The sequence below is a fragment of the Opisthocomus hoazin genome, chromosome 6, assembly GCF_030867145.1.
Source record: "Opisthocomus hoazin isolate bOpiHoa1 chromosome 6, bOpiHoa1.hap1, whole genome shotgun sequence".
Taxonomy (NCBI): Eukaryota; Metazoa; Chordata; class Aves; order Opisthocomiformes; family Opisthocomidae; genus Opisthocomus; species Opisthocomus hoazin.
Window position 1 is genome coordinate 12,260,073 of NC_134419.1, and position 25,051 is coordinate 12,285,123.

Sequence of the window (25,051 nt, forward strand, 5' to 3'; positions counted from 1 at the left end):
CTTTCTGAATCCCGGGTTCCTGCTGTCCTTGCAGGCAATCCGCCTCCCTTACCAGTGTCTGGTTTTGTGAGCAGCTCACTGTAGGAGGGGAGAGATGAAATACAGGCGCTCGGAGCTCTGGCTGCTGGTTCTCAAACCCATAGTGAGACCACGTGCAGCACCTTGCATCTTCAGTTTTGACTGCTGTCTTCTTCTGAGCACCTTCTTGGAAAAACAGCCTTTGCTTTTTTAGCCCTGAAACATTGGTTCTGTGGCATTACTACCCCCAAAATGAGCGCATTGATGCTTCCTTCCCTCCCTCGTGTCTCACTCGGTGTTTTAACCATAACGGCCAAGTGGAAAAGCACCAGGGCATGACAAGTGAGTTGTCAGTCCTTCTGTCTGCTCTGTAAGCTGCTGGCTGAGCAGGATGGTTTTGCAGGGATTTGTGATGAGTTCATTTAGTTAAGGACAGCCTGGATGCTCCAGTCGTGTTTGTGTGCTAGCCACTGTGGAGAAGAGCTGCGTGCTGCACTTGCACGCAGCTCCTGTTCCAAATGTTCAGCCTGAAAGGTGTCAGCAACCTGGATGTGGCTGGATGTATGTAAGCCTTCAGCCAAGCTCTGCTCTCGTGAGGGGTTTTCTCGCCAAGAGCTATGGTCCTTCTGATGTGCAGCATGTTACAGCAGACTTGAACGTGTCTTCCATCCCGGAATGAAATGCACTTAAGAAAACAGTTTGTGTTGTCAGGACACTGATTGAATCAAACCTGCTCTCTCTTCTCTCTTACAGGTTACCAGGACAATGCCAGTACTTAGGGCTGCCGGTTGCTGATTACTTCAAACAGTGGATTAATCTGAAAAAGGTACTTTTGTGCAAACTACCACAGCCCCAGTCTCCCTCTCTCCCCCCTCCCCTTGTCCTTCTCCTTTTCCCTTTAAGGAGGTATCTAATAACTACTGCTGTTTTGCATTGAAATGAGTTATTTTCTCAGAAGCTGGGCTGAGCGAGTCCTCCGGCTCCCTATTGTATCTCCTCTAATAGAGTCTCACTGTACTTGATGGGATGTGTTCTGCAGCTGGGGAGAATCCCATTGTGGCAGGCACAGTGCGGTGTCTCCACATAATAGTGGGACACTGTGAGGCCCCTCTTCAGTGTAGGTTGTGTTGGCCCCAGCGTTGCTGACTCTGTTTTGTTTTGCAGCTGTATAAGGCTCTGAGGAGCTCAGTTCTCTTCAGATCAAATTCTGCTTGATAAACATGTGGAAATATTCCCAAATGAAAATCAGTATTTCCCTTTGTGCTGTGGGGAAGAGGAGTTGTCTCAGCAGCACATCCACCTAAGAAACCAGTGGTCATGTTACAAAGCAAAATACCTTGGACTTTACTGTCTGGTGCCTTGTGTCACTCTACACCTTCTCTGGGTGGTTAAAGAGCAGCCTGCTGTGCATCCACAGGGTCTCCTGGCACATCTGCTCCTTCCGCACAGAAAAATGTTGTGATGCCATAAGCCACAAATCAAAGTGGGAAGAAAAGAACAAGTGTGATTACAAGCAGTAGCAGGGTGAGGGGGGAGGCTGGGATCTGTGTGCAAGAGAAACTGGGATGGCTCTCCCGGTCAGACCTTTGGATGAGTAAGATTCCCTTCCCCCATCCAATTTAGTGTTTTATTTGGGTTTCTGCGCCTTTTCCTGGTAATTAGGGGTCTCAGTAAGTGGAATTTGCTTGTAAACAGCTCATTGTACTTGTGGGCTTTTCTTTTGTTCTTTTGTTTGTTTATTGTTTTAAATGGAAGCATGAGTGACAGGCTGAGCGGCCGCAGAAGGACAATTTGCATGATCTGTTCCATCAAATAGGGTAGAACATGAACTTAACAAGGGATGCTGGCAGCACATTCCCGGCTGAACTTGTCAAAGGGTCTTGTATTTCCCTGCTGTCAGAGCAAATCTTTTGGCTGATTGCTGGTCCTTGGTAAATGAAATCTGAAAGCACATTGGGGCATTCTGCAGTTCAGTGACCATTAATGATCGCCATTTGAAGTTCACTAAACTTCCGGTGAATGGATAGCAGCTAGATAACCAGCAGGTTGATGGCTGCGGAATAATAAGATTTGAAAAAAATCCCTGTGTTCTGTGATGTTTGCTAAGAAGTAGGTTGATCCAGCCATGCTCCTCCTCTGGGCCTCAGGATGAATGAGTTATGGCTCTTTCCCATAGTTTGAGCCTCTGGGATTTAGCATGCTAGGACCTGGGATTCATCATAATGTGGACATCCAGGCAAGTGGCTGTTCTTCAAGACAGGCGTTCGTGTACTGGGCTTCAGCAAATACTGTGATACTAAGTTGAGAGCCGGTGAACATCCATGAAGTACCAGTCCAAAGGCAGGAGGAGGAGGAAAGCACTCCTCTTCCAGCTCTCCAGAGGGGTTGCAGGCTCAGTGTGTAGAATGGGGCATGTGGGTTGGAGCGTGTGTTGTCTTGGCCCCTCTGCGGATGTGTTACTCAGAAAGTAAGGCTCTAATCTCCCTTAGATCATGCAGGGAGGATGTGTGTGTAAGAAATGTTCATCTTCCTTCAACCCCTCTGATCCCTTAACAATCTGAAGTTTTTCTGACTCTATAATATCTGATGCCCTGTGACACAGGACGGTTCCGGGGTCCCTGCACCCTTCTAGGAAGTGACCCAGGTTGGAGAGGAGAGCATAGACCTGTCCTGTCCTGTGACTGAAGAGCTGCCTCCCCTGGGGCTTGCTCTTACCCCAAGGTGAGGACCTTCCCATGCCACTCAATGCCCCACTCTCTGGGTGAACCCTCTGTGTGTTTTCACGAGAGAGAATTTGCAGCCTAAATAAATAATTCCATCCAAGCAGCAGGACCCAATGGGACCTCAGTCTCTTTTGAGTGAGCTCCCAGTGTGAGACAAATAAGGTTGGACAGGTATCTAGCCCACCCTGTTCTTCCCTGCATTGCTCACGTGGCTTGTTTTTCCCTCCCTCTGGCACGTTCCTGACTTAGAAAGACCTGATCCATGAAGTGAAGGTGTTGCGGAGGGGGTGGTGTGAAAATGCTAATTTCTGGGTCATGGATAATGCCGACTTGGATGTTTCAGATGTCAAGAGAACAATTCATGTGAGTGTAAATGGCATGTGTGACTGAGAGCAGTTTCCTGCAGGATGGCCTCACCAGCATCTACTGTCTGTCCTTTGGGTCTCTGCTTGTGAGCAGTGATACCAAGAGGACCCTGCTGAGTTAGGGAACTGCTGCTGCAAATACAAGGCAATGCAAAAGAGTGGGATTACGTACGGAAAGGTGTGTGCATGGGGCAGACATGTTTGTGTACCTGTGTGTAGTGTAGAAGCAAAATACATTCCAGATTCCCTCTGCCCATGCACACATGGCTTCAGCTCCTCTTTGTCTCTGTTTTGTATCATCTGAAGAAACAGTCCTTGTCTGTGCTGCCTCTGCCAAAGTTTAGGGTGCTCCAGAGCTCAGCAGTCCCTCTTCCTGATGTGGTGAGATGGTCTTTCCCGGGTTTGTTCTCCAATGAACTCCTTCCCTTGTCACTTCTGTGCTGCAGGAGCAGTTGAGGTGAGCACCCTGTGCCTCCAGACCTCTTTTGGAGTATCCAAGACTGGCTCCTCCGGCAAGCTGAAGATGGGAACCAGCCCCCACTAGCTACCATGGTTCTGTTGCTCCAGGCAAACCTTTTTGTATTGATCTGGCCATGCAAGGGATGGTGAGCTCCACACCTGGCTTCTGCGACGATGGCCACTGTGCCTTGGGATCTGTGAAAAAGCTTTCTGTGGAGGACAAAAGGAGAAAAGCTGCCTGTGCACTTGACCGTGTTTGCTGAAGTTTTACCTTGCTCTATGCCCCACCCCTGCCTGCTAATGCATCCCTTCCGTCAAGCCTGATCAGTGTTTGCTGACATTTTTAATGTCACTGAGCGATCTTGTATCTCTGGTGAACTGTCAGTGTAGAACTGACTTGGGGCAGAGTTTATCATGTTCTTCACTTCGATTAGCTCAGCCTTGTGGGAGGCAGCAGAAAGCAGAGGAGGCTTGCTTTGAGTGTTGCAACATTTCAGATATCCCCCTAAACCATCTCAACAGAGAGCCACCATCCCGTCTGCCAGTTCTCCTTATGTGCCTGTCATGTCGATCCACAGAGGCCCTGTGGGTTAGGACTGAGGTGCAGAACCTGAGCTACGTCATTGGAGCTGGATGCTCAGGATGTGCATAGCAGAGAGAGCTTCCCGTCAGGAGCGAGGGGCACCAGTGGAGGAACACGTGCAGAAAGCAGGAGGCTGTGGGTCAAGACGTACGTGAAAAGGAAAGCTGCTGCAGCTAGCAAGCTAGAGTATCCTCAGGTAGCCTGGATAAATTCGTCAGTGCTTATTCTAACACAAAGATCAGCTCTTGTTCATGCTCCATTTGCCCTTTCAGGAGCCTCTGTGGTTTATCGTTCTAGGACCCACTTGAGGTAGAGGCATGGCTGGTCCTGGATGGATGCTCACCATGCGGGATGGGCCCAGCGCTGTGTTAGGCTGAGGACAGGTGCCTGCGGTCGAGGGTGACCGGGAGCCTGGGAATGGGAAGCCCAGCAGGCACCAGGAGTGCCAGCACCACTGGGTTTGGCAGCACGCCACAGAGTGGAGAATGGTTTGATGGAGGGAGGAGGGGGAAGAAGGGCGCTGAATCTAGATTTTCTTACAATTAGCTTGTGCAAGAAAAACGTCAGAAGAATGACGAAGATGTCAAAATGGCCAGACCAAAGGTCTAACCCAGATCCTCTCTGTGCAAGAGGCCAGTAGCTGATGCTTGCAGGTGTAAGAAGGAGAGCATGGTTCCAGTCAGCTGCTTCTGGTTCCCACCGGTTGTCTCCTCAAGCACTGTGAGCTGACAGCTGTGCCTGGACCACTGTGTCTAGTATAGCACCCACTGTTTTTACCACGTCTGTCTACCAGGAACTTGTACGCCCTTTTCTGAATCTGCTCATGTTTTGGATTTCTACGGCATCCTGCAGCAATGAGTTTTGCTATTTAATAATGCATTAATTATACTCTGTTTATTCATATGTTGTGTGAAAGTGCGGGTCCTTTTGTTTCCTTTAAACCTACTGTCAGATCATTTTTTTGGACCAAAATCTTGCATTGTGTGAAAGAGCAAATAAGCATGTCCAGTTCTTCTTGTGTTATTCTTGACTTGAAACATCTGCCATACTCTGGCTTGGTTGTCTCCCTTCCAGCGCAGCATAACTTGTCAGAGGGCTGGCACGAAGGCACTTGTGGGCTCTGTGACTCTAGAACTGGGTTGCGGAAGCAATTTTTAACACTGTGTACACTGTGCTGATCTTCCATTTCTTCTCTGGAAATTTTGCAGTTAAAAGATGAGTGTTTTATGTGACTGCTAAGGTTTTGGTTTATTCCTTGTTTTTCAAATGGTATTTTATTTATTTTTTAAAAAACACAATCTTCATGCCCATCACAGAGCTGCACCTCTCTCAGGACAGCTGCCCTGGCATGTTTGACCATCTTTGAGTTCTGTTCATGGAGGGCATCATGTCTTTAGATACAATAATAGTGGTTGCTTTAGAAGGGACAGAAAACTGGTCCTAGTTTGACATCCTCCTAGAGAGTTTTTATGAAAGGCAAGGGTTGAATGGTGTATGTGGATGAATGCAACTTTCCGTCCCTGGGCATCACGAAACAGAGTTGGTGGAGCCTTGGGGAGCACAGGGTGACCATGCTGGGGGTGCTACAGCTGTGTGCCGAGCTGCCCTTTTCCAGGCCTAGCCTTATTGATCTGTAGATACTTGTAGTTGGAAGCAAGCTGTTAATACACATGCACAAATGTTTTAAGGTCACCTGCTCACATTGTGAAATCTGACAGAGCAAGCATGTAATAGGATGTTTTTGTTAATATTTGGCAACTAGAAATAAACACATCCTAAACAAACAAAGATTTGCTAACAGCTTTTTGTGTCTCCTCTGAATTAACAATTCCTTCTGCCTTTGGGGTGGGAGGAGGAGCTCCGAGTGCTTCTCGGGTACTTGGTGCTGCAATGTCTGAAGGGCTTTGGATGAAGCTGGGTGCAACTGTGAAATGGTTTATTTTTTGGCCCATGTGCCTGAAAGTTGCTTTTGCGAGGTCTGACTTCTTGAGGACTTACTGTGATTGTTACCAGTTGCCTGTTTACTGAGGTACTGGCTATAGGGAATACAAAATGCCTCGTAAGGTTAGAAATGGCAGAGGACTCGTCAGGCAGAGTGCATCATGGCCAAAGCATCAAGCACCTGAGTAGGTGGTTCCGCGTAACCGTGAAGAGCTGCTCGCCTACCCGCGGCGCTCAGTGCTTTTCTGGTTTGCAGCACAGGTCAGTGCTCTGAGACCCTGTCACACCTTCTTCCAGTGGGAGTTGTGCTTTCCTGGGCGCCTCACCCCCGGCTGCAGAGCTCTTGGCTTTGGGAAGTCTCTCTCAGAAGGCAGGAACAGGAGAGTTTGTGAAAGGAAACACAAGGAGAAGCACGACTCCGGGGGTAAGGAGGTAGCAAGAGTGTCTTTTCCATGGAGATTAGGAAAGAAAAGTGCAATAGCATTGTCTCATAGCTGGAAGAAAAAGGAAATAATTGCTTTTAACAGCAAAATGGCTGTGTTTAATAAATACTTTACTCTGCATTTACAGAAAGGCAGAGGATGCCATATTGCTGAGCAAGAGGTTTGCTGTTACACAATTTTCTGATAAAGTGGTGGCTTTCGGTTGGCATTTTGCATAGCTGGTTTACAGGAGTGTTAAAGAGCTGACTGAGAAGCCCTGGACTGTTAATAAGTCTTTGAACATGGGGGAAGTTCTAGAGGACTGGAAGAAAGCTAATGTTGTACCAGTAATTTAGAAGGGCAAATGGGATGACCGATGAAGTAATTATAGCCCTATCAGCTTGACATTAATTCTGGGCAAAGTAATGAAAAGCCAGATATCATAGTTGATTAATAAAGAATGAAAAGAGGGTAATATAATGCCAATCAATGTGGATTTATGGAAACTAGATCTTTTTCAAACTAACTTGATATTTTTTTTATGAGACTACATGTTTGGTTGATAAAGGTAACCATGTCAATGTAATATACTTCTGGAAGGCATTTGACTTGGTACCTTATGACATTTTGATTAAGAAACAAGAGTGATACAAAATCAACATGGCACACATTACATTGATTAAGAACGAGCAAACTGACAGCTCCTAGCATTTAATTGTAAATGGATAATCATCATGGAGTGCATGTCTTGCTAGTGGGGTCCCACAGGGATCTATTTCTCAGACCTCTTGTATTTAACACTTTTATCAATGCCCTGAAAGAAAACATAAAAATCATTTTCGATAAAATGTGCAGATACTGCATCCAGGAGGCGGCTGCTGTTGCATTTATAAACAGGCAGTGGTAAGTAGGAGCCAGAGGGGCTGGATCGTCTCTTTCTTGGGACTGGTTTCACAGCTGTGGGATACTGGGTCCCATCTCTGAATCAGAAAGGATTCTGGAAACTTGAAGACTGGACGAGAGCTGCAAGACCCATGGGAACACTCACCATGCGGTAAAGAGCCTGGGAGCCATTTAGGGTACCGGGGAGAAGAGGGATAACAGAGACTTGGCTGTAGTCCCTAAGGATCTGAAGGGAGAGCCAACATGTGGCGAGAGGCTCCTTCAGTCTAGCAGGCAAAAGCATAAGCAGTTCCAGTGCCTGGAAGCCAAAGCGAGGTAATGCGGGAGCAGATTTTTACAGTGAGGGTAATTAACCATTGGAACAACTTACCGAGGGCTGTGGTGGATTCTCCAGCTCGGGAGGGAAGGCTTTTTCCTAAGAAGATCAGCTCTGGTTCAAACAGGAATTAATCTGGGCCAGCCTCGTGGCCTGTGCAGGTCGGGCCAGCCGATTGCGGGGTTTCTCCTGCTGTGATAATCTTTGACTGTGCGTCGCGGCGTAGCTCTGCCTGCTCCGTTCACTTGCAGTGAGAGCACCCTCAAAGGCTCCTGATCTGGGGGACCGCGGGTGGCACAAACACCACGAGGCTGGGGATGGGGAGGCGGGCATCCCGGGGAGCGCGGTGCTGCCAGCGCGGGCCGGGGAGCCCTCCTGCTCCGAGGGCTGGATGGAGCACGGCAGCCATCCACAACTTCTCCTTTAAATCTGTCGTGCAGCTGTCTGAACTCTGAAATTTCTTTCACTCTCTCCCTCGCCTTGTTAACATGTGTTGCCTTTGGGGTAATCAGGGAAAAAATATTATGTCCTTTTACAATTACCGGGTTTTGGAATATTAAAATGTCTCTCTGCATCGGCAGTGTTATTTTGATTGGTATTCTAACCTTTGACTAGCCCATAAAGCGAGCCGCTCTTCAAGCCAATATTGCAGGACTGAAATTTAATTCCGAAATGATTCCAGATAATAGGGAGACAGATAATATATGCATGAAGGATATTATGTTTGGACTAAATGCAGCAGGGCCAGGACTTGGGAGTTGAATAATAGCCCAGAGTGAGTTATAATCTGTGGGACAGAAATACCTTACTGTCAGGGCCAGGAGAGGAACTCTTAAATCAAAGGGAGGGAGACGAGGAGGGAGTCGAGGATAGTCATCTCAAAGGGAAAGGGCATCCAGGAGAGCCCTTAAAGGAGAAGCCTTCTCTGTCCCACTGCAGAGGGACCTGGCCTCCCTTTCTTATTTAACAAGGAGCATGGAGTAAAAACACATTTCCAAGGAAAACCAACAAGCGGGGGGTTGTGCTGGGAAGAGAGGGTGAGTGTCTGCAAGTTCTTGACAGTCTTTTCCCTTTCCTCCTCCTGGTCTCGTTGGAAGGGCATACAAGGTGGGTTGATGCATTCTTCACCTCGGTTTCCCTAGAAGCTATAACCAGATGGACCAAGGGTTGATGCGGGTTTGCGATATGCACTAAGGTACGGTGCTCACGTAACGCAGAGTAACCACCAGGGCTGCTTTTGGCATCCACCTTCGTGTAAAGCCAAGGAAGCAGAGGCACGGCGTGTGGGCTGCGTGGCCACTAGCTGTTCAGGGCTCTGCTCTCCCCTCCTCATCCTGGGAGTCAGTGGTGGGCAGGGTTGTCTCCCTCCCTCAGAGCTGCTGCCCAGGCTGGTGACTGGAGACACGGAGTAGGAGTATCCTGTGTGACAGCTGAGTGCAAATTCAGTGCCTTTTGAATAGTGGAGGCTTTAGGAAGCAACACCCCCACCCTGGGCTCTGCCCCAGGGAAGGTAACTTGGGATTTTTGCTATTTGCTCTTCTGCAAGTAGCACTTTGTGCTTTGCTGGCAGCTTCCCAAGCGTGATGGAGCGGTCAGCAGCGTACTTTTTGCTCTGGAGTAGCTCAGCCCTATAACTTTAACCTGTTGGGCAAGGCGTTGGGGGGTTTTCTGTAGCTAGACTTCGCAGAGCATGGCGGAGTACCGTGCCAGCAGCTGTCCCGGGAGAAGGGGAGCTGAGCAAGCAGAGATGGAGAATGATCTCTGCTGCTGGGGTGACACAAATCCATGTCGATAGATTGGGCTTTGGCTCAGTGGCATGAGCTGATAGTTTCAAAGTAATGATCCCAGCCTCGCATTTCATTTCCTTTTCTTGCAGTCTCAGGAGCTGGTCTTGCTACAGCTGAGAGGGGCTGTAGGTGCAGCCCAGAGGCTTCACTGGTTTTGGATGACGTGAGTGGTAACATACATGCCCATCCCAGGAGGGCAGAAAAGAGCAGTGTCCATCTTCACCTAAATCAAATGGTTTTGTGTGTTTCCCTTTCCTTTGACTTTTGGTGGTGTTTCTTCTATTGTATCCTAAAAATACAGGAACAGTTTTCTGTGGGGCATGTGCCTGTACGAATTGTGGCAGCAGACAGGAAAGATGGGATCGTCAGAGGGTTAATGTAAGTTCCTGGTCTTGTTTCACCAGGGAGTAGTGAAGTTTCATGGCTTGCAAAATAGTGTATTAGTTTAGTAATTCCTTCTGGCCAGAAAATCCACAAACGTGTGAAAGATCACCCTTCTTTCTACCAAACTCATGCCAAGCAGAAGGCTGTGGGCTGGGCACAGGCAGACAGTTTCTTTCTCAGTGCTCTTTGGGTAAAGACAACCTCTGGCAAGGTCCTGTTACATGGAAGCCATTTAGAGCTACTGCAGTGCAAAGGGGACATGTCAGTATGTCGGTCCTATTAACAAGAAGCTTTTCCTTCCTTCCCGTAGCTATTCCTTCGTGTGCTTTAGCATGTGTTCATCTCACGGCATCTTGCACACCAATTAACTTCTTTACCATCAGGGCTTCTCCTCCACTCTCTTTTGCTAATACATATTAAAATTGCACTAGGCGCATGTTAAAATCTCACCTCTTTTCCTAGGCATGGTGTTGTGGAGCCTAGTTTTAGCCTTTGGGGCAAACCAGTTTTGTGTACTGCACTCAGGGAGGACCTGGCATGGGTAGAGAAAGCCCAAAAGAGAACAGAAGAAGAATCAGACAGCTGGAAACGTGACTTCCAGGGGAAGACTGAGGGATCTGGGATGTTCGGCTTCGAGAAGACTAAGCAGAAATCGTTTTTATAGGAATGCAAGTGCTCAGAAGAAGGGAAAAGCTTATTCTGGGTGACTGTGGTGGACAGGTCTTAGTCATGTCCTTAGCTGCTGCAAGACATGTAAGCAGTCTCTGTGGGTAAGGACACGGGCGCAGTACCTTTAGCTCTTGAGATTTTCAGAGTTTAGAGGAATATGGTGGGGATGGTTTGGGTGGAGCTGGTCCTGCCTTGAAGCAGACAGCATGGGTCATCCCTTCCTACCCTGTTTGCTGTGACGCTTCCTGTGCCTCAGCGTTTGGACACAGGCTGTCTGCCTTTCATTGGGCCACGTCACTGAATCTCAGAGGACCTGAGCAGGGAAAGGAAGAGTGGGTGCCTTGGGTGCTGCATACAGTTTCTACTCTTCTGATGCCGTCTGCCCAGATCAGGATGTTTGTACCGGGAAAATCCCAAGGCAGCCTTTGTTATTTGGCAGCACTTTCAGGCTCCAGCAAGGACCAGGGCCTCCTGGTGCCACGTGTGGTACAAAGAGCTCTCAGATGAGACAGGAAGGTGGTGATTCAAGAGAAACTGAGGAACACAACGATCTTACTTGGCCCCATGCAGCCTGCAGGTACCAGGCAAAGCAGGGAGCAGAATTTGTTGGTTTTGTGCTTTTTTTAACCAGTGCGAAAGCTTTGCCTTCTAGGTGAAATTCTAAGCGGAGGTTTGCTGAGTGCACTGCAATGGTTGCATTACCGAAAGCACCGTTGTCTATGCAGGTGGTTGGAGGCAGGTCAGCATTTGTGGTTCTTCTACATCACCGTAGCCTGCAGACAAAAGGCGGAGAGGCAGCTGCTGAGACCTTGCATGCTGCTTTTCCTGCTGAGTGCCATATTGCTCGGCTGCACCTCGCCGTGCCTGCGCTCCCCGTGCTGGGGGACTTGAACATCTGTCCCCTGCACCGAGGAGCCTCCTGGTTCCCATCTGGCTGTGTGTGTGCTGCTGCTGAGGTTAAACGCTGCTCAGACCTTTACGCCATGAGTCTGATTGCTGCTTGCAGGTTGAGGAAGGAGCCACGCTGACTCTCCTGGTCCTGGCTGTGTATGGGGAGGTGTGTTGTAGCTGCCAAAGACAAAGTTTTGGAAAGAGCATTCAAGAGCAAGGAAAGTAGCCCCTAGTGAAATCTAACCAACTTGTGCTTTGGATAAGAAATCTTTCTGCAGTGTCAAGGTTATGCAGGCTGAAGTGGCCTGATGGTCCCCACGATGGGGTCTGGACAGGCAGGGAGTTGCTGCAGGGCTGCTCGTGGTGTGACTAGGACCTGTCAGCTGGGTGCTCCCTGTAGCCAGGGGTACAGCATGACTGCAGAACAGCTGATGTGCCACACGCTCACAGCCAGATTTGCGCTGTAATGTGCCCTTGGCATGGCACACCAGGAGCAAAACAGGGGTACCATAAGCATTGTCAGAATTAGGCCCTCGATCTCCCAGCGAGTGGGTGTCTGTCTGGCACAGGTCTGGTGTTCCACCTGCACGCAGGACCATGGTTGTGCCTGTGGAGCACCGGCCGCCAGTCTCACATGCCTGCTTGTACGAGCCTGTTTACACGAAGATGTGGGGCCGCCTGTGTTTTCCTGTGGCTCATGCATACTGTGGGCAGCCAGAGAGACTGGACCCTTCTGCGTGCCCTGGTATTGCAAGAGGCAAGCCTGACCCCAGGCCTGACACAGCTCCCTGCAGTCAATAGCAGAGCAAGGCAAGAGGAGAAGGGATTAGAGGCAGGGCATGTTTTACAATAATCTTGCAATGTGTGCTGCATTCCAGGCCAGGAGAAGCTGGGAGGTGAAGGCGCAGTGCATGAAAGATGGCCTTTCCCAGAGCCCCGTGGGTCAGGCAAGGGGCAGAGCATCCCTGCATCCCTGCCCTTCCGCTGGAGCTTTACGTGGGTACGAGCACAGCTGCCTAGTTCCTGGGAAAGGAGCTGTGTCCTCTTTTCTCTGCATTTAAAAGACAAGGTCTCCATGTAGAAGCATGAAAATGGCCCTTGTAGTTCTCCAGTGAGGGGTTAATCAGATTTTCTCGTTTAGGGGATTAAAACATTAACTGGTTTAGTCCTCATTGTCCTATCCAGCCAGCGTGGCTACAAGAGGGAGAGTGACCGCCTGCCACCTTCACCACCAGCAGCAGGCTAGCTTTATGGCAGCAAATCGCTTGCCAGTAAGTGGGAAGAGCTTTTCTTGTATGAGGCGTTCCTGTTGCCCTGTGCGGAGCGTGATGCGCTGTCCTGCTGACAGGGGGGGGACTCCGCTGCTGCTGTCTTGGCAGCTGTCTCTGCCCCCTTGCACAGAGGCATGCTGTGGCTTGGCTTTTGCTTCTCGGGGGCTCGATAAAAAGCAGCAAGAGACGCTGAACTGGGAGATGCTGTAGTGGAATTTGTATATTAATAACTTACAGTGCTTCACACTCATTAAATTAATTAATTAAATATCTTGGAACCCTAAGGCTACTAAGCAAGTTGATTTCAGAGTTGGGATTAAAAATCTCCTGCTGCCCTTCCCCCGTGCTGGCACAGCACTTCTGGCTCCATCTGGGCTTTTGCTCTCTCTACTTGCAGGTTTGCTTGCCTGAGCTCTTTGCCTGCAGCCCATGGGTTGTATCTGTCCCAGTGGCTTTCTAAGAAGTGGCCTGGAATTCTGCAGCTAGTCTGTTGTTATTTAGGAAACAGCCCATCTTTTGCCCTCTTCTAGATAAACTTCTGTTTCGTGGCCTGCTGGGGAGGGCAGCTCTGCTCACTCCGAAGCATGAGCCCTGTCAGAGGCTATCTCACAGTGGCTGGTTTTCCCAGTTGCCTGGGCACTGTCTGCTACAGACTGGGACCATCTTCTCCTTGGGTGCTCTGAGATGAATGTTGCTGCCGGCTCTATAGGGCATCAAAGCTCCTGAACAAACGGCTCTCCTGAAGTCACGGTCTGGATTGCTGCATGGCAGCCTTTCCAAAATTGCTCAGTACCTGTCCTGTTCTCAGTCTGCCTCTTCTGGGTGTTGGTAGGTATGGAGGCAAGATGTGTGTATTTGACAACATGCATTTTCCCTTTCTCATGTTGAATCTGGTGTTGAAAAATCTCGTCATGACATTGTTTGGCATTGTCTTGGGCATCCTATCCACAGGTGATCACGCAGGTCTCGTTCACGGCTGATGGATCAGCTCCACCTCCCTCACCTTTCTTTAAGCCAAGATACTCTAGCATTTCTGCATTTAATTCAAGATACCTTAAAGCCACCAACTTCCATTAAGCCATGTAAGACAGGGAGCGTAGCTGAGCTGGTGTCTCTCTTGTGTACAGTGGTCGGCATCCCCAGCAGGTTTCAGTGGCGTGGAGATGCAACCTCAGCGCGCCGTTCTGCATGCATCCTGCAGATGCATTTTTAAACAAACTCTGGATATTTAGTGTATGGTGCGTGTATGGTGCTGTGCCAACTTCAGGAAAGCCTGCTCTCTGCGCTTTCCCAGTGTTGTAACCTCTGTCAGCCTGGCTCTGATTGATGCTATTAATATTTTAGAGATCATTTAGGATCTCCGCCTTGGCCGTGCTCAGTGCTCAGGGAAGAGCTGCCCTGTGTGGATGCCTGCAGCTGCCGGAGGAGCACGCTTGCTGCCTGCTGGTGTGTTTTGGAGGAGGCAGGTCTGCAGGTTATGAGAACCACCAGGCCAAATGGAAGCACGAAGCCTTCAGGAGGTAATTGCTAGCCTCTAGCAGATCCAAGCTGGCCCTTTCTGTACACGAGGGTCTTTCAGCTTCCCTGGGACATCCCCTTCTGTCTTTACCTTTTGGCAAAGGGAGCACCTTCCCTCTGGATATTGTGTCTGCAGACTGAATTTGGCCAAGGTTCTTGCTGTGGAGGGGTGTCCCCGTGCTCAGCCCTTCCAGTTGCTGGAGCTACCCTCAGCAGAGCTGCCAAACCCAAGAGAGCTCCCTTTGCCATCACGCCTTGTATGACTTGGCCCTCCGGAGCTGGTTCTGCTGCAGCCTTGCCTGTGGGGTCAGTCAGTGCCGGTTCGGAGGTGGCTGGCATCCTCCAGCAGTGCTCTGCCGCACACCGTCTCCGACTGCCTCTCAGGAGCTGCACATGGACCCATCCTGCACCTCCCTGCTCGCACTCTGCCCTTGGCTCGCTCTAAACAGCGGAGCTGCGTGGCTGTTCCTCTCAGGGCAGGAGAGCTCTGGTGATGCTCTGCTTGCTCAGCGTTCCCCATGGGGCCCAGCCACATCCAGCTGTGGGAATGGGGCCGACGTGCTGCAGGGCTGGAGGTTCCAGCAGATCCAGGAGACAGTGAAGCCGTGTGACTGAATCCCAGACTGTGTTTGCTCTGCCTAATTATCAAAAGTATGAGTTTGTTCTGCTAGGTGCACATTATGCCTTTATTGTGGTGTAATTATGCCAGCTGACTATGTTTAGTGTCATAAAAAGGAATAAAATGCCCATTACCCGCTGAAAGAATTCTTCTTGTGGGTTTTTTTTTATTTTTATTGCTCTGGAGTACACAGTGGGGATATCTTTGATCGGCAATTCTCCATGTAAAATAGCTAGTGAAATACTGTGCCTTTCGGAGAGCTTCTCCAGCCAGCAGCCTGCGAAGGCAGCTGGCCTGCCAGCCTCACCTGGCGCTGCCTCTGCTGCCTACTGCCAGCCCGATCTGGTGGTCAAGATGGTGGAGTCACCACACTGCCTTCCGTGCTGCTTGCTGGCAGCATTTCCCTGCCACCATCCGGGTCCCGAAGCTCCCTCCTGCCGACACGGCGCCCGAGAGGTGCGGGGTCATTTCCAAGCCTGGAAGAAGACACAGCCTCTCTGCCTGCAGGAGCTGTTCAAAAAGACAACTGTGCCTGGGTCTGGCTGAGCTATTTTTCAGACAGAATGATGTGTCGAGGAATCCCGTGCGCGGGGGAAGCTGGTAAGGTAGTCGAGGGAGCAGCGGAGTGAGGTGCGGGTGAGAGCGGTGTGCTCCTTGGCTCTGCCTCGTCTGGAGTGCCGAAAACACAAGCCAAGCAGCCTGAACCTGCCGACGGTGTGCTGGTGTGCTTGCAGTGGCAGGGATGCTAAGCCTCGTCCCCCAGCCAACCCGCGGCCTCTGCAGCTGGGCTGCAGCCGCGCTGGGGTTTCTTGTGGCGTCTCCGTAGCCGGGGCCGTGTTTTCTGTGGTGGGGAGAGATGCCTCGGAGGAGCCGCGTCTGCCAAGAGCTGAGGTTCTGCGCAAACATCAATTACCGAAGCACATACTCCTGCCAGGGAAGAGCGGCAGGAGGCTTGCTTTGTGTGTGTAAATGCTAGGGGCATTTTGGTGGTATTAAATAATTTCTGATGGGAAAAAAAAAAAACCAACAAAAAACAGAAAACCCCAAATCCAAACCCCACATCTTTAGAGGTTGTTGTAAGCTGCCTCTCTGCCTTTTCTGCTTCTAATAGTTTCAGTCTCTAATTGGAAATGGACTTTATTAGTCTCATTAGGAGCTGTTAGTGCTGGCTATAGATAGCTCTTAAATATATGGTTTCGGTGAATGGTAAATCTGTTGTTTTAGTTGGTTTATTTTTCAACTCAATGATATTTTCAGCAGGTCCCTGGTCCCCCAGCCCGGCTGTGCCACAGATACCTCACACAACGTCCCTTATTTTTTACGTCAGGTGTTCCTTGAAGTGGCCTTCACAGCTCTCCACCCTTTCAGCCGACGACTACGTCAGGGGAAGATGGACTTGCGCCTCCCCGCAGCTTCATTGCATATGCACACGCTGTCTGCCCCGGCGGCACGATTGCCTTGGTGAAGAATCCAAGGGGCTGCTGATAGCAATCATTGATTAAGAGGGTAATTGTCCTGAAAATTCAGATTGATCAAAAGGCAGAAATGATAACTTGTGTAACTGTGTTTAAAACCACGTCCTGTCAATAGGGGAGACTGAGACGTGGCAAGCAGAAAGCAGGGAGAATTGGATGTGCGAGCGGGTGAGTGTGCCTGTGGTTCGGGGAGGAGGGGGAGCCATTCTTCCTTGGGGTCCGTAGCAGGATGTTTCTTGTCACTGACGCTGGGTATTGGAGATTCAATCACTTTTATCTTCCCCTCTCTCTCAATCCAAATGCCTTTTCATATTAGAAAATTAGAATCAGCTCTGCTCATGCAAGATTTATTAGCTCTGCTGAGCAATACCACAGAAGAGTAAATGATGTCGCATTTCAGGGGCTTTTTACACATTATGACCAAACTTGCAACTTCTTAAGTGTTCTTCCACTGAGCCACTGCGGGGTGTGAAAAGGCTGGGGAGACAAACTTCTCTCTGGAAATAGTTCTGCACCAGTCCGGATGGCTCCTCTATTGTAATCGTAATGATTGGATGTGGTTGCTAATACGGATCTTTTCTTTGGGCTCAGTTTCTGCGTTTATTGCTCTGGAAATCAAACTCTTAAGAATTGAGCCCATTTATTGCATTTTTTTCTTGATCCCCTTTGTAGAAACACTTTTCAGTGCTAAAATGCGTGTCTTTGGAGCTCTGCTGCTAGCTGGCACTCATTTACATCTGAGGAAGACAAATCCTGTTTCCTGCTCAAATCTTTTCCCTTGTGTTTTGCGCTGGGTGGCTGCTTTTTTAAATGCCTTCTGACCTTGTGTTGTACACAGCTCATGTTTTGTGTAGCGACGGTCCTTTGGTTTTCAGGCTGTAGATGCTAAAGCTCTTTAAAGACATGAATGAATTCAGGCTCACAGGGCTCAGTAGATAATGTTCAGGGGATACTGAGGCATGGGTGAGTTGGAAGATTTTCCTGTGAGTCCGCATCAGAGATTGGAATAGAAATTAGGTCTCATCTCTCCTGCTCCTGGGCTTCAGCCACAAGGCTTGTTAGCGAGTCTTTTCATTTTCCAGTTGCTTTCCAGGCATTAAATCCATGCGGCATCCTCGTGCGCTGGCTGCACGGGAGGGTCAGTCAGCCGCCAGAGTCAGAACAGCTGGCTGTGGGGAGCCTTTGCCTGAGGTGCCGTTCGGAGTCTTTCTCCTCCTCTCAAAAATCAAAGCGTTCGAGATTCACAGTATTCCCCACACGATACACAAATCCCTGGTGCTCTGCAGCACTCCACCCCTCTCACAGTGGGCACTGTGTATGTAGCCTCTGTACAAAACCAGTGGCTGTTGTCATGTTAGCAGCATTTTTCTGCTAGTTCTGGTTTGGAATGCTCGCAAAAGGGAGAAAATTTTTCTCCAGCCGTCGTTATTTAGGAAAGTAGACAGCACCACACAGGGATGCTGATTCCACTGCTCAGTATCTTGCACCAAAACCAGTGTTAACAACAGAAGCTGGAATCAAGCCGTAGAAGGGAACAGTCCGTTCATAGCTTCATCTGCTGTCACCATTGTGCGGTGGAGCCCAGCGCATGCAGCTGAGCTCCTGCCAATCTTGTGTCCGTCTGGGTCTGACTTTTCCTTGACGTGGCCGAGCTGCTGGGATGATTGCAGTGCAGACAGCGTGGAGGAGAGGTTGGGGCAACCCATCAAGCATGGCCAGCACGGGGCTTCTTCACAGCACGTCGTTGTGGACTGCAAGGGCTCAGCTGCCTCTTTTACTTGGCAGCTTTAAAGGGACTTCATTACCAGGCAGTACTAATTACATTTAAAACAACACCATACTTGGACCTGTCCAAATGCCTGTCTAACTTGGCGCAAAGTTTTGCCATTTGTCTTAGCAGAAGACATTTCTGAAGAGATGCTGGAAGCTGTGGCTGGCTGGCAGGGAGGTTTCTTGTCGAGTGTCGGTGCTTGGGAGGCGGATACACTTGACAAGCAGAAGGACTTGACTTTTTCCCCTTCCGTGTACAAGCACTATGTATTATTCAAGGTCTTCTTAAGTCAATGCTGGGTTATTAATCGGTTGCTTCTCTGCATGTTAAATTTGCCTACTAATTTCGAGGCTCTGGAAGAGGACTGCGGCTGTGAGCTTGCACAGCATTTTCCCTCCGTGAGTCTCCGTACACCGGCGTGTGTGTTCTGGGACTGCTGCAGCCCCTTGCCTTGGGCTCAGACGGCGTGGTGCTGCCTGCGCACCGGCTGCATGGCGAGGTGAGCTCCACAGTATTGACTTAATGTTCCTATCTCCAGATGGTCACTGATGGGGGCAGGGCGGGGAGCAGGGCATAGCCAGAGCAGTAAAAGCTTTGCCAAACCTTGACAGGCCAGGTGAGGCCCCAGCAAGCCACTTCCCAAGGAACGGGGACACAGTGGTCCCGGGTGGCACTGGAGGCAGATCCAGTGGCGTCCAGGTCTAGGGCAGGCGCTGTGCGCAGCCTGGGACGTGTTTGCTCTGCGAGACACGTGCTGCCCACCTCCCCTTGGCTCCCACTTAGTTCGCAGGCTGATGTAATGAGTTACCTGCAGCTGGTTTGGAGACGGGCTCTATGTCTTGGGGCTCTTCCTCCCCTGTCCCCCAGCCAGGTTTCCATGCTCTGTTCTCCACTCCTTCCACAAACTCTGGCGGTGGTAGGCAAGGCGCATGGGCCAGCAGCGCCTGCACGTTCCAGGAATCACGTCAGCTGTCATTACTTACATTACCTTGATTGGGAACAGTCAGTTATGTCACCGTCCATCATCGTGTCTCTCCCGGGAGATGCTGAGAAAGGAGGAGAGGAACAGGAATTATAAAGCGCTTCTGCGGTGCTGCGCCAATCCCACCGCTCCATTGGCTGAACATCTGTCATCAGACAGCTTGAAGAGAAGGTGCTTTGTCTGATGGATCTTCCCATTGTAGCTCCACAGGGAGGAGCCTCCTGCAACACCGGGACTGCCCCGAGGGAAGAGCACCCGGGGGGCTTTTGTGAAGTTTAACGTGAAGGGAATGATGCTGCTGCCTGGAAAGCTCTGTGAGGGACCGCGGGAGAGCCTGCTGGGCTGGGCTACCCTGCCTGGGGGCTGCTTTGGAGCCAGGGAGAGTTACCAAATCTGTCTCCAGTCCCAATGAGGCGGAGCTCAGACTTGCACGTTGTCCTCACGTGTGACTGCGGAGGATTCCTGGCCATGAGGCACACTGAGGCACAGGAAGTTCCGTCTGAACATGAGGAAGAACTTCTTCCCTCTGAGGGTGACGGAGCACTGGAACAGGCTGCCCAGGGAGGTTGTGGAGTCTCCTTCTCTGGAGATATTCAAGACCCGCCTGGACAAGGTCCTGTGCAGCCTGCTGTAGGTGACCCTGCTTCGGCAGGGGGGTTGGACTAGATGACCCACAGAGGTCCCTTTCAACCCCTACTATTCTGTGATTCTGTGATTCTGTGATTCTATGTCTCAGGTGGGAGTTCATCTTCCCTTTGGCTGGGAGCTCCAGATTCTCCCAGTGAGAATGATTTTTGGCTTTTCATGAAGGAAACTTCTTATTTCTGATGGAAAATTATCTGGAAGGTTTCTGGCCCTCTCTTCCCCGACTGATGTGGGTCTCTGGCTCCAGTTCCAGCAGCAAGTCTCTTTGCAGGCTGGGGGACAGCATATGGCAGTAGCTGTGTCCATCTCTGGTGAGAGACCATGGTGCCGCGAGTGGTAGAGAGGACGGTTTGTCTGTCTAGCCGCCTCACGTGAATGAATTTGTGCCTGAGCTCAAGGTGGGTTTGGGAGGGTAAGGAGGAATGGGAGCTCCGTGGCTGTGGCTGGGAGGTGCACCATGGCTGTGAGTCCAGGTCCCCAAGGCTTGTGTGACCGTGTCTGTCACAGCAGAAAGCGAGAACAGTTCAAGAAGCACGTGTTGCTTGGCAGCAGACACTGGGAGGCAGGGAAGGCAGTAACACCTGCCTCCTTGGGTTTCGTGCTATGTGCGTGTTCGTCCAGGCACTGTGACTTTGGCAGGAACGTTACTGGTTAAGCATGGTGCTCACATTTTAATTCCTGTTGGCTGGACAGGGAGTGAGGGTGGTCTGGCAGCAGCTGGACCTCAGCGAGTCCCAGGGAGGTTGGTGTTCAACCCAGCTGGGACCTGGTGGTGCCGCTCTGAAGGTCAGGCAGCTGGAGGGGAGGAAAGCCAGGGCAGGAGAGTGCTGCACCCAGGGACTGAAGTGGGGAAGAGAAGAGGCTTCGTGATTCTCTACGTTTCTCCTGGAGGCGGCTCCATCTAAGGCAAGAAGATGGTTCAAAGGGAGATCTTAAAACACACAGAGGAGCTGGCTGGTGCCAGCAGAGGCACACGGGTAGGGTGTGCATGTGGGTAGGTCGTGGGCAGCTGAAGCAGCCTGCTCTCAGCCAAAGCTGTTGAAGGCATCTTGAGTGAGTACAGCTAGCGAGATCTGACCTGTAATCCATCCTGTCACTTAAAGAACTTGCGCTGTACAGAAGTGATGTTTTGTGTGAGCCAGGGGCATCACTGCTGTTACTCGTAGCTGAGTTTGAAGAGCTCTTGCTGTCCTCAGCTTTAGGTATAGGCTTTGTTGTGCTGGATGGCCCAGGTGCATGGAGCTTGCTAAGCAAAGAAAAGATTGCAGAGGGTACGTGGAGCAGCGGAGAGTCGTTCTGACAGTGGATTTCTGTGGTGGGGGGGTAGCTAGTGAAGTGAGTAAATACGTGCTATAAACATGTTCAGAGCATCTCTGCGTGAAGAACCCAGCACAGCCTTTTTGAGTAAATAGAAAGAGAGCCTGGGTTCAGTTCATATGTCTGTTTTCTTTTCTTCTTCTGGTCAACTGTGGCTGTAGATAAGAGTTTTCTATTTGAAGTTCAGAAGGGAAGGGAAATCCATTGTTAGAAGAGGAGACTTTCTTTTTGCTTGATATCTATCTCCAGCGACACAGCGGAGAAGGAAAAGATTTGCTATGATAAAGGTAGCTTTAAAAAAAAAAAAAAAAAAGCACATTGAGTGTTGCTTTTCTCTGTACTTCAAAGCCTGGAGTAATATGGAGCAGTGTAAAAGAAGAGAGAGAAAAAAAACCAGCCTAGCTCAGGCTCTGCAGGGGGCTGTGACTGCAGAGCCGTAACAGAGCACCATCCTGGCCAGAAACCCAGCGCCCTGCCCCAGCCACTTGCCTGGCCTTGGCGCGGAGTTACGCGCTGTGCACAGGACCTGCCAGGAGCCCACGGGGATGGGCTCAAAGCGGGGTGCTCCTTGCGGGGGGAGCAGAGGGAACGTTTTGCAGGTGTGCGTCCTATAGAAGGACTGAACTGAGGGAAGTCGCTCACTGGAAAGAGAATCAGACAAATCTGGAAGCAGTGTGGGAAAAATGTGCCAATAAACATTTAATTATTAAAATAACTTGGAGGTTGCATGGAGTGTTCAATACGGCGTGGCAGAGTGAAAAAGCTGAGCAGCGCAGCTCCGGTGGAGGCTGTGGGTGGAAAATGGCTGAACGTCGCTGAGCGGCGCTGAGTCTAGTTGGAGGCTGGTAACTAGTGGTGTCCCTCAGGGGTCAATACTGGGCCCCGTCTTGTTTAACTTCTTCATCAACGACCTGGATGAAGAGTTAGAATGTACCGTCAGCAAGTTTGCTGATGACACCAAACTGGGAGGTGTGGTAGACACACCGGAAGGCTGTGCTGCCATTCAGCGTGACCTGGACAGGCTGGAAAGTTGGGCAGAGAGGAACCTGATGAGGTTCAACAAAGGCAAGTGCAGGGTCCTGCACCTGGGGAGGAACAACCCCATGCATCAGTACAGGCTTGGGGTGGACCTGCTGGAGAGCAGCTCTGTGGAGAGGGACCTGGGTGTCCTGGTGGATGACAGGTTGACCATGAGCCAGCAGTGTGCCCTGGCTGCCAAGAAGGCCAATGGGATGCTGGGGTGCATCAAGAAGAGTGTGGCCAGCAGGACGAGGGAGGTTCTCCTTCCCCTCTACACTGCCCTAGTGAGGCCTCATCTGGAGTACTCTGTCCAGTTCTGGGCTCCCCAGTTCAAGGAAGATGAAGAGCTACTGGAGAAGTCCAGCGAAGGGCTACAAGGAAGATGAGGGGATTGGAACATCTCCCCTACGAGGAGAGGCTGAGGGAGCTGGGCTTGTTCAGCCTGAAGAAGAGAAGGCTGCGAGGGGACCTAATAAATGCTTATAAATATCTGAAGGGTGGGTGTCAGGAGGATGACTGACTCTTTTCAGTGGTGCCCAGTGACAGGACAAGGGGCAACAGGCACAAATTGAGGCACAGGAAGTTCTGTCTGAACATGAGGAAGAACTTCTTCCCTCTGAGGGTGACGGAGCCCTGGAACAGGCTGCCCAGGGAGGTTGTGGAGTCTCCTTCTCTGGAGATATTCAAGACCCGCCTGGACAAGGTCCTGTGCAGCCTGCTGTAGGTGACCCTGCTTCGGCAGGGGGGTTGGACTAGATGACCCACAGAGGTCCCTTCCAACCCCTGCTGTTCTGTGATTCTGTGATTCTGTCTCCATCTGTGCGCCCTGGAGCCGGTGGGGTTGACTTTCTGGGGTCCCGGGCTGTAGGATCAGCTTTCCTTGGGCTCAGTTATTTCCAAATGAACCAGAGCAGAGGAGTGCTGGTGAGGGATGGGGTGTCTGTGGCTGCCACCCCCTTCCTTGGAGCCGCAACGGCTGAGCTCCACGAGTGTACAGAGGGGCTCCAGCCTCCACGGTCGCCAGCGGGACTTGGGTGGCCCAAAGGCGGGTCCAGGTTGTGCAGCATGGGCAGAGGTGAGAGCTTCCTGCTGGGGGACAACGTATGGGACAGAGAGGTGCAGGCCGGGGAGCCGGGGCTTGTGACATCCCTGCTGCAGTACAGCTGTGTTCTCACAGGCTTCCCCTTTCCTCTGGCCCCATGGGTGCTCTCCAGCCAGACTGATGGCCTGGGACCCCATGTCTGCTGTGCTGCTGCCATGATTTTGGTCTTCATCCCCATCCCAAGCTCGGCGCGTGGTCCTGGCTTCTGAGACACCCCTTGCTGTGCCAACCTGAGGGTGCTGCTGCTCTGGCAGCGTGTCTTGGGTTTGCCGAGCTGCCGGGGCCCCCCTGGAGCGGGCGCCGGCCGAGACCCCCTGTTCGCTTCCGAGAAGCTGGTGCAAGTAGAGGAAGGAGCAAGTGTGTACTGGAGGCTTTGCCTCTGCAGGAGTCTGGGGAGGAGCGGGAACAGAAACCAACAAACTCGTTTTCAGCGCTGACCTGAGCGGAGGCTGGAAGTGAAAAGATTTCCAGCCAACCTGGGCTGGTCAGGGTTGCTAACGAGCCTTTCCTTTGAGCAATGTTTTACATTCTTTAAAGATCGCAGGGAGCTCTTGGGGAGAATCTGCTAAAGTAAATGGCAGAGTCAAGTGTGCCAGCTCCTTTCTTTCCCTTTTCTTTCCCCTTTTTTTTTTTCCTCTCCCCTTTCTTGGTTCTCTTTATTATGTGGAGTTGCTCTGGCTCTTTCTCTCACTTCTGTTTCTCCTTTTGTTCTCTCTTTGTCTATTTATCACACTGTGAAGGTTGAAAGAGATGTTATTAATCTGGGAGAATGAAGGCAGGATTAGTGGTATGAATCGGATTTTGAGAGCTGTAATGATAGAAAGACTCGCTCTGCTGGCGGGCTGCGTGAGTTTGATAAATGGGGAGCACTCCGAAGTGACTGGCGCCTTCCTCCGCGCTGCTCGCTCGGCGCGCTGGGGCGTGCCATGCTCTCAGATCTGCCAGCCATCCCGCGCCGTGCCTGCCGGAACCAGAGCAAAAGCCAAGGGTAAATCAGAGACAAATATCTCCCATTGCACTTAAAGAGATCATTTCTTTCAACATCTTTTTCAAACGGAGTACTGTCAAGTTCTTGGACAGCCCTGTGTGGAGGTAGGATCCTTCTTCGGAGCCGCGGCCATGCATTAGTGTCTCCTGCCGTGGCTTTGCCCAGAGCAGCGGGGAGTTAGCGTGGCTGCAGCAGAGCTCCCGTCCCGCAAGGCGCAGAGAAGCAGGATCAGCTCTGTAGGGCTGCACCCGGCTGCATTTGCCTCCTGAGGGCTGCACCGGGCTTCAAAGCCCCGTGGGGCTGGGAAAACGCAGGGGGTGTTTCATCAAAAGTTGTTTTGGGGTCTCTGCCCTGAAACCTCCTGAGTGAGGGTCCTGCCCTGGCATAATGTGAGTCAGGTACCCTGTCATCAAGCTTGGCTGGGCTAAAGCAGGCTCTGGGGACAGCCAGCCCGAGCAATAGCCCCCAGCTATGGGGCAAAGCAAGGCTGTATGGACTGGCATCTTTAGCAAGTAGGGTCCTTTCTTGGGATCACCCCACTGCATGCTCACCCACTTGACCCCTTCCTCATCCCCACCCTTGGGTGTATGGTGGTCCGTGTTGCATCCTACAGAGCCAGAAAAGCTAGGGATGGACTTGTAGGTGTAGGGTATGTTGCACTTTGAAGCTGGTTCATGAGCACAGAACTCACTGCACTGTTGCAGTTGTGCCACAGAGCATTCATCCATGGGGACTGTGCCCTTGTCCTGGGGCCCTCATGGTGGTCCTTAACCCAGTCTGCGCTATGGCTTCTGCTGTGGACATTTTGAGTTCACTGCTTGCTGTCACGTCTAGGTTTGGGTCTTGTGGTCCAGTCCAGGAGCGTGAATTTGCTGAAGTGAG

At 50.9% G+C, this 25,051-nt stretch overlaps 1 protein-coding gene across 4 annotated transcripts in view; it reads left to right on the forward strand.

Annotated features, from left to right (window-relative positions):
* Nucleotides 1–25,051, forward strand: part of ERI3 (ERI1 exoribonuclease family member 3) — a 138,890-nt gene that overhangs the window by 52,660 nt on the left and 61,179 nt on the right. For all 4 annotated transcript variants that reach the window (XM_075424652.1, XM_075424654.1, XM_075424653.1 and 1 more), the window contains exon 6: nucleotides 772–844. In XM_075424652.1, the coding sequence (XP_075280767.1) occupies nucleotides 772–844 (73 nt within the window). The remainder of the gene's footprint in view (nucleotides 1–771; nucleotides 845–25,051) is intronic.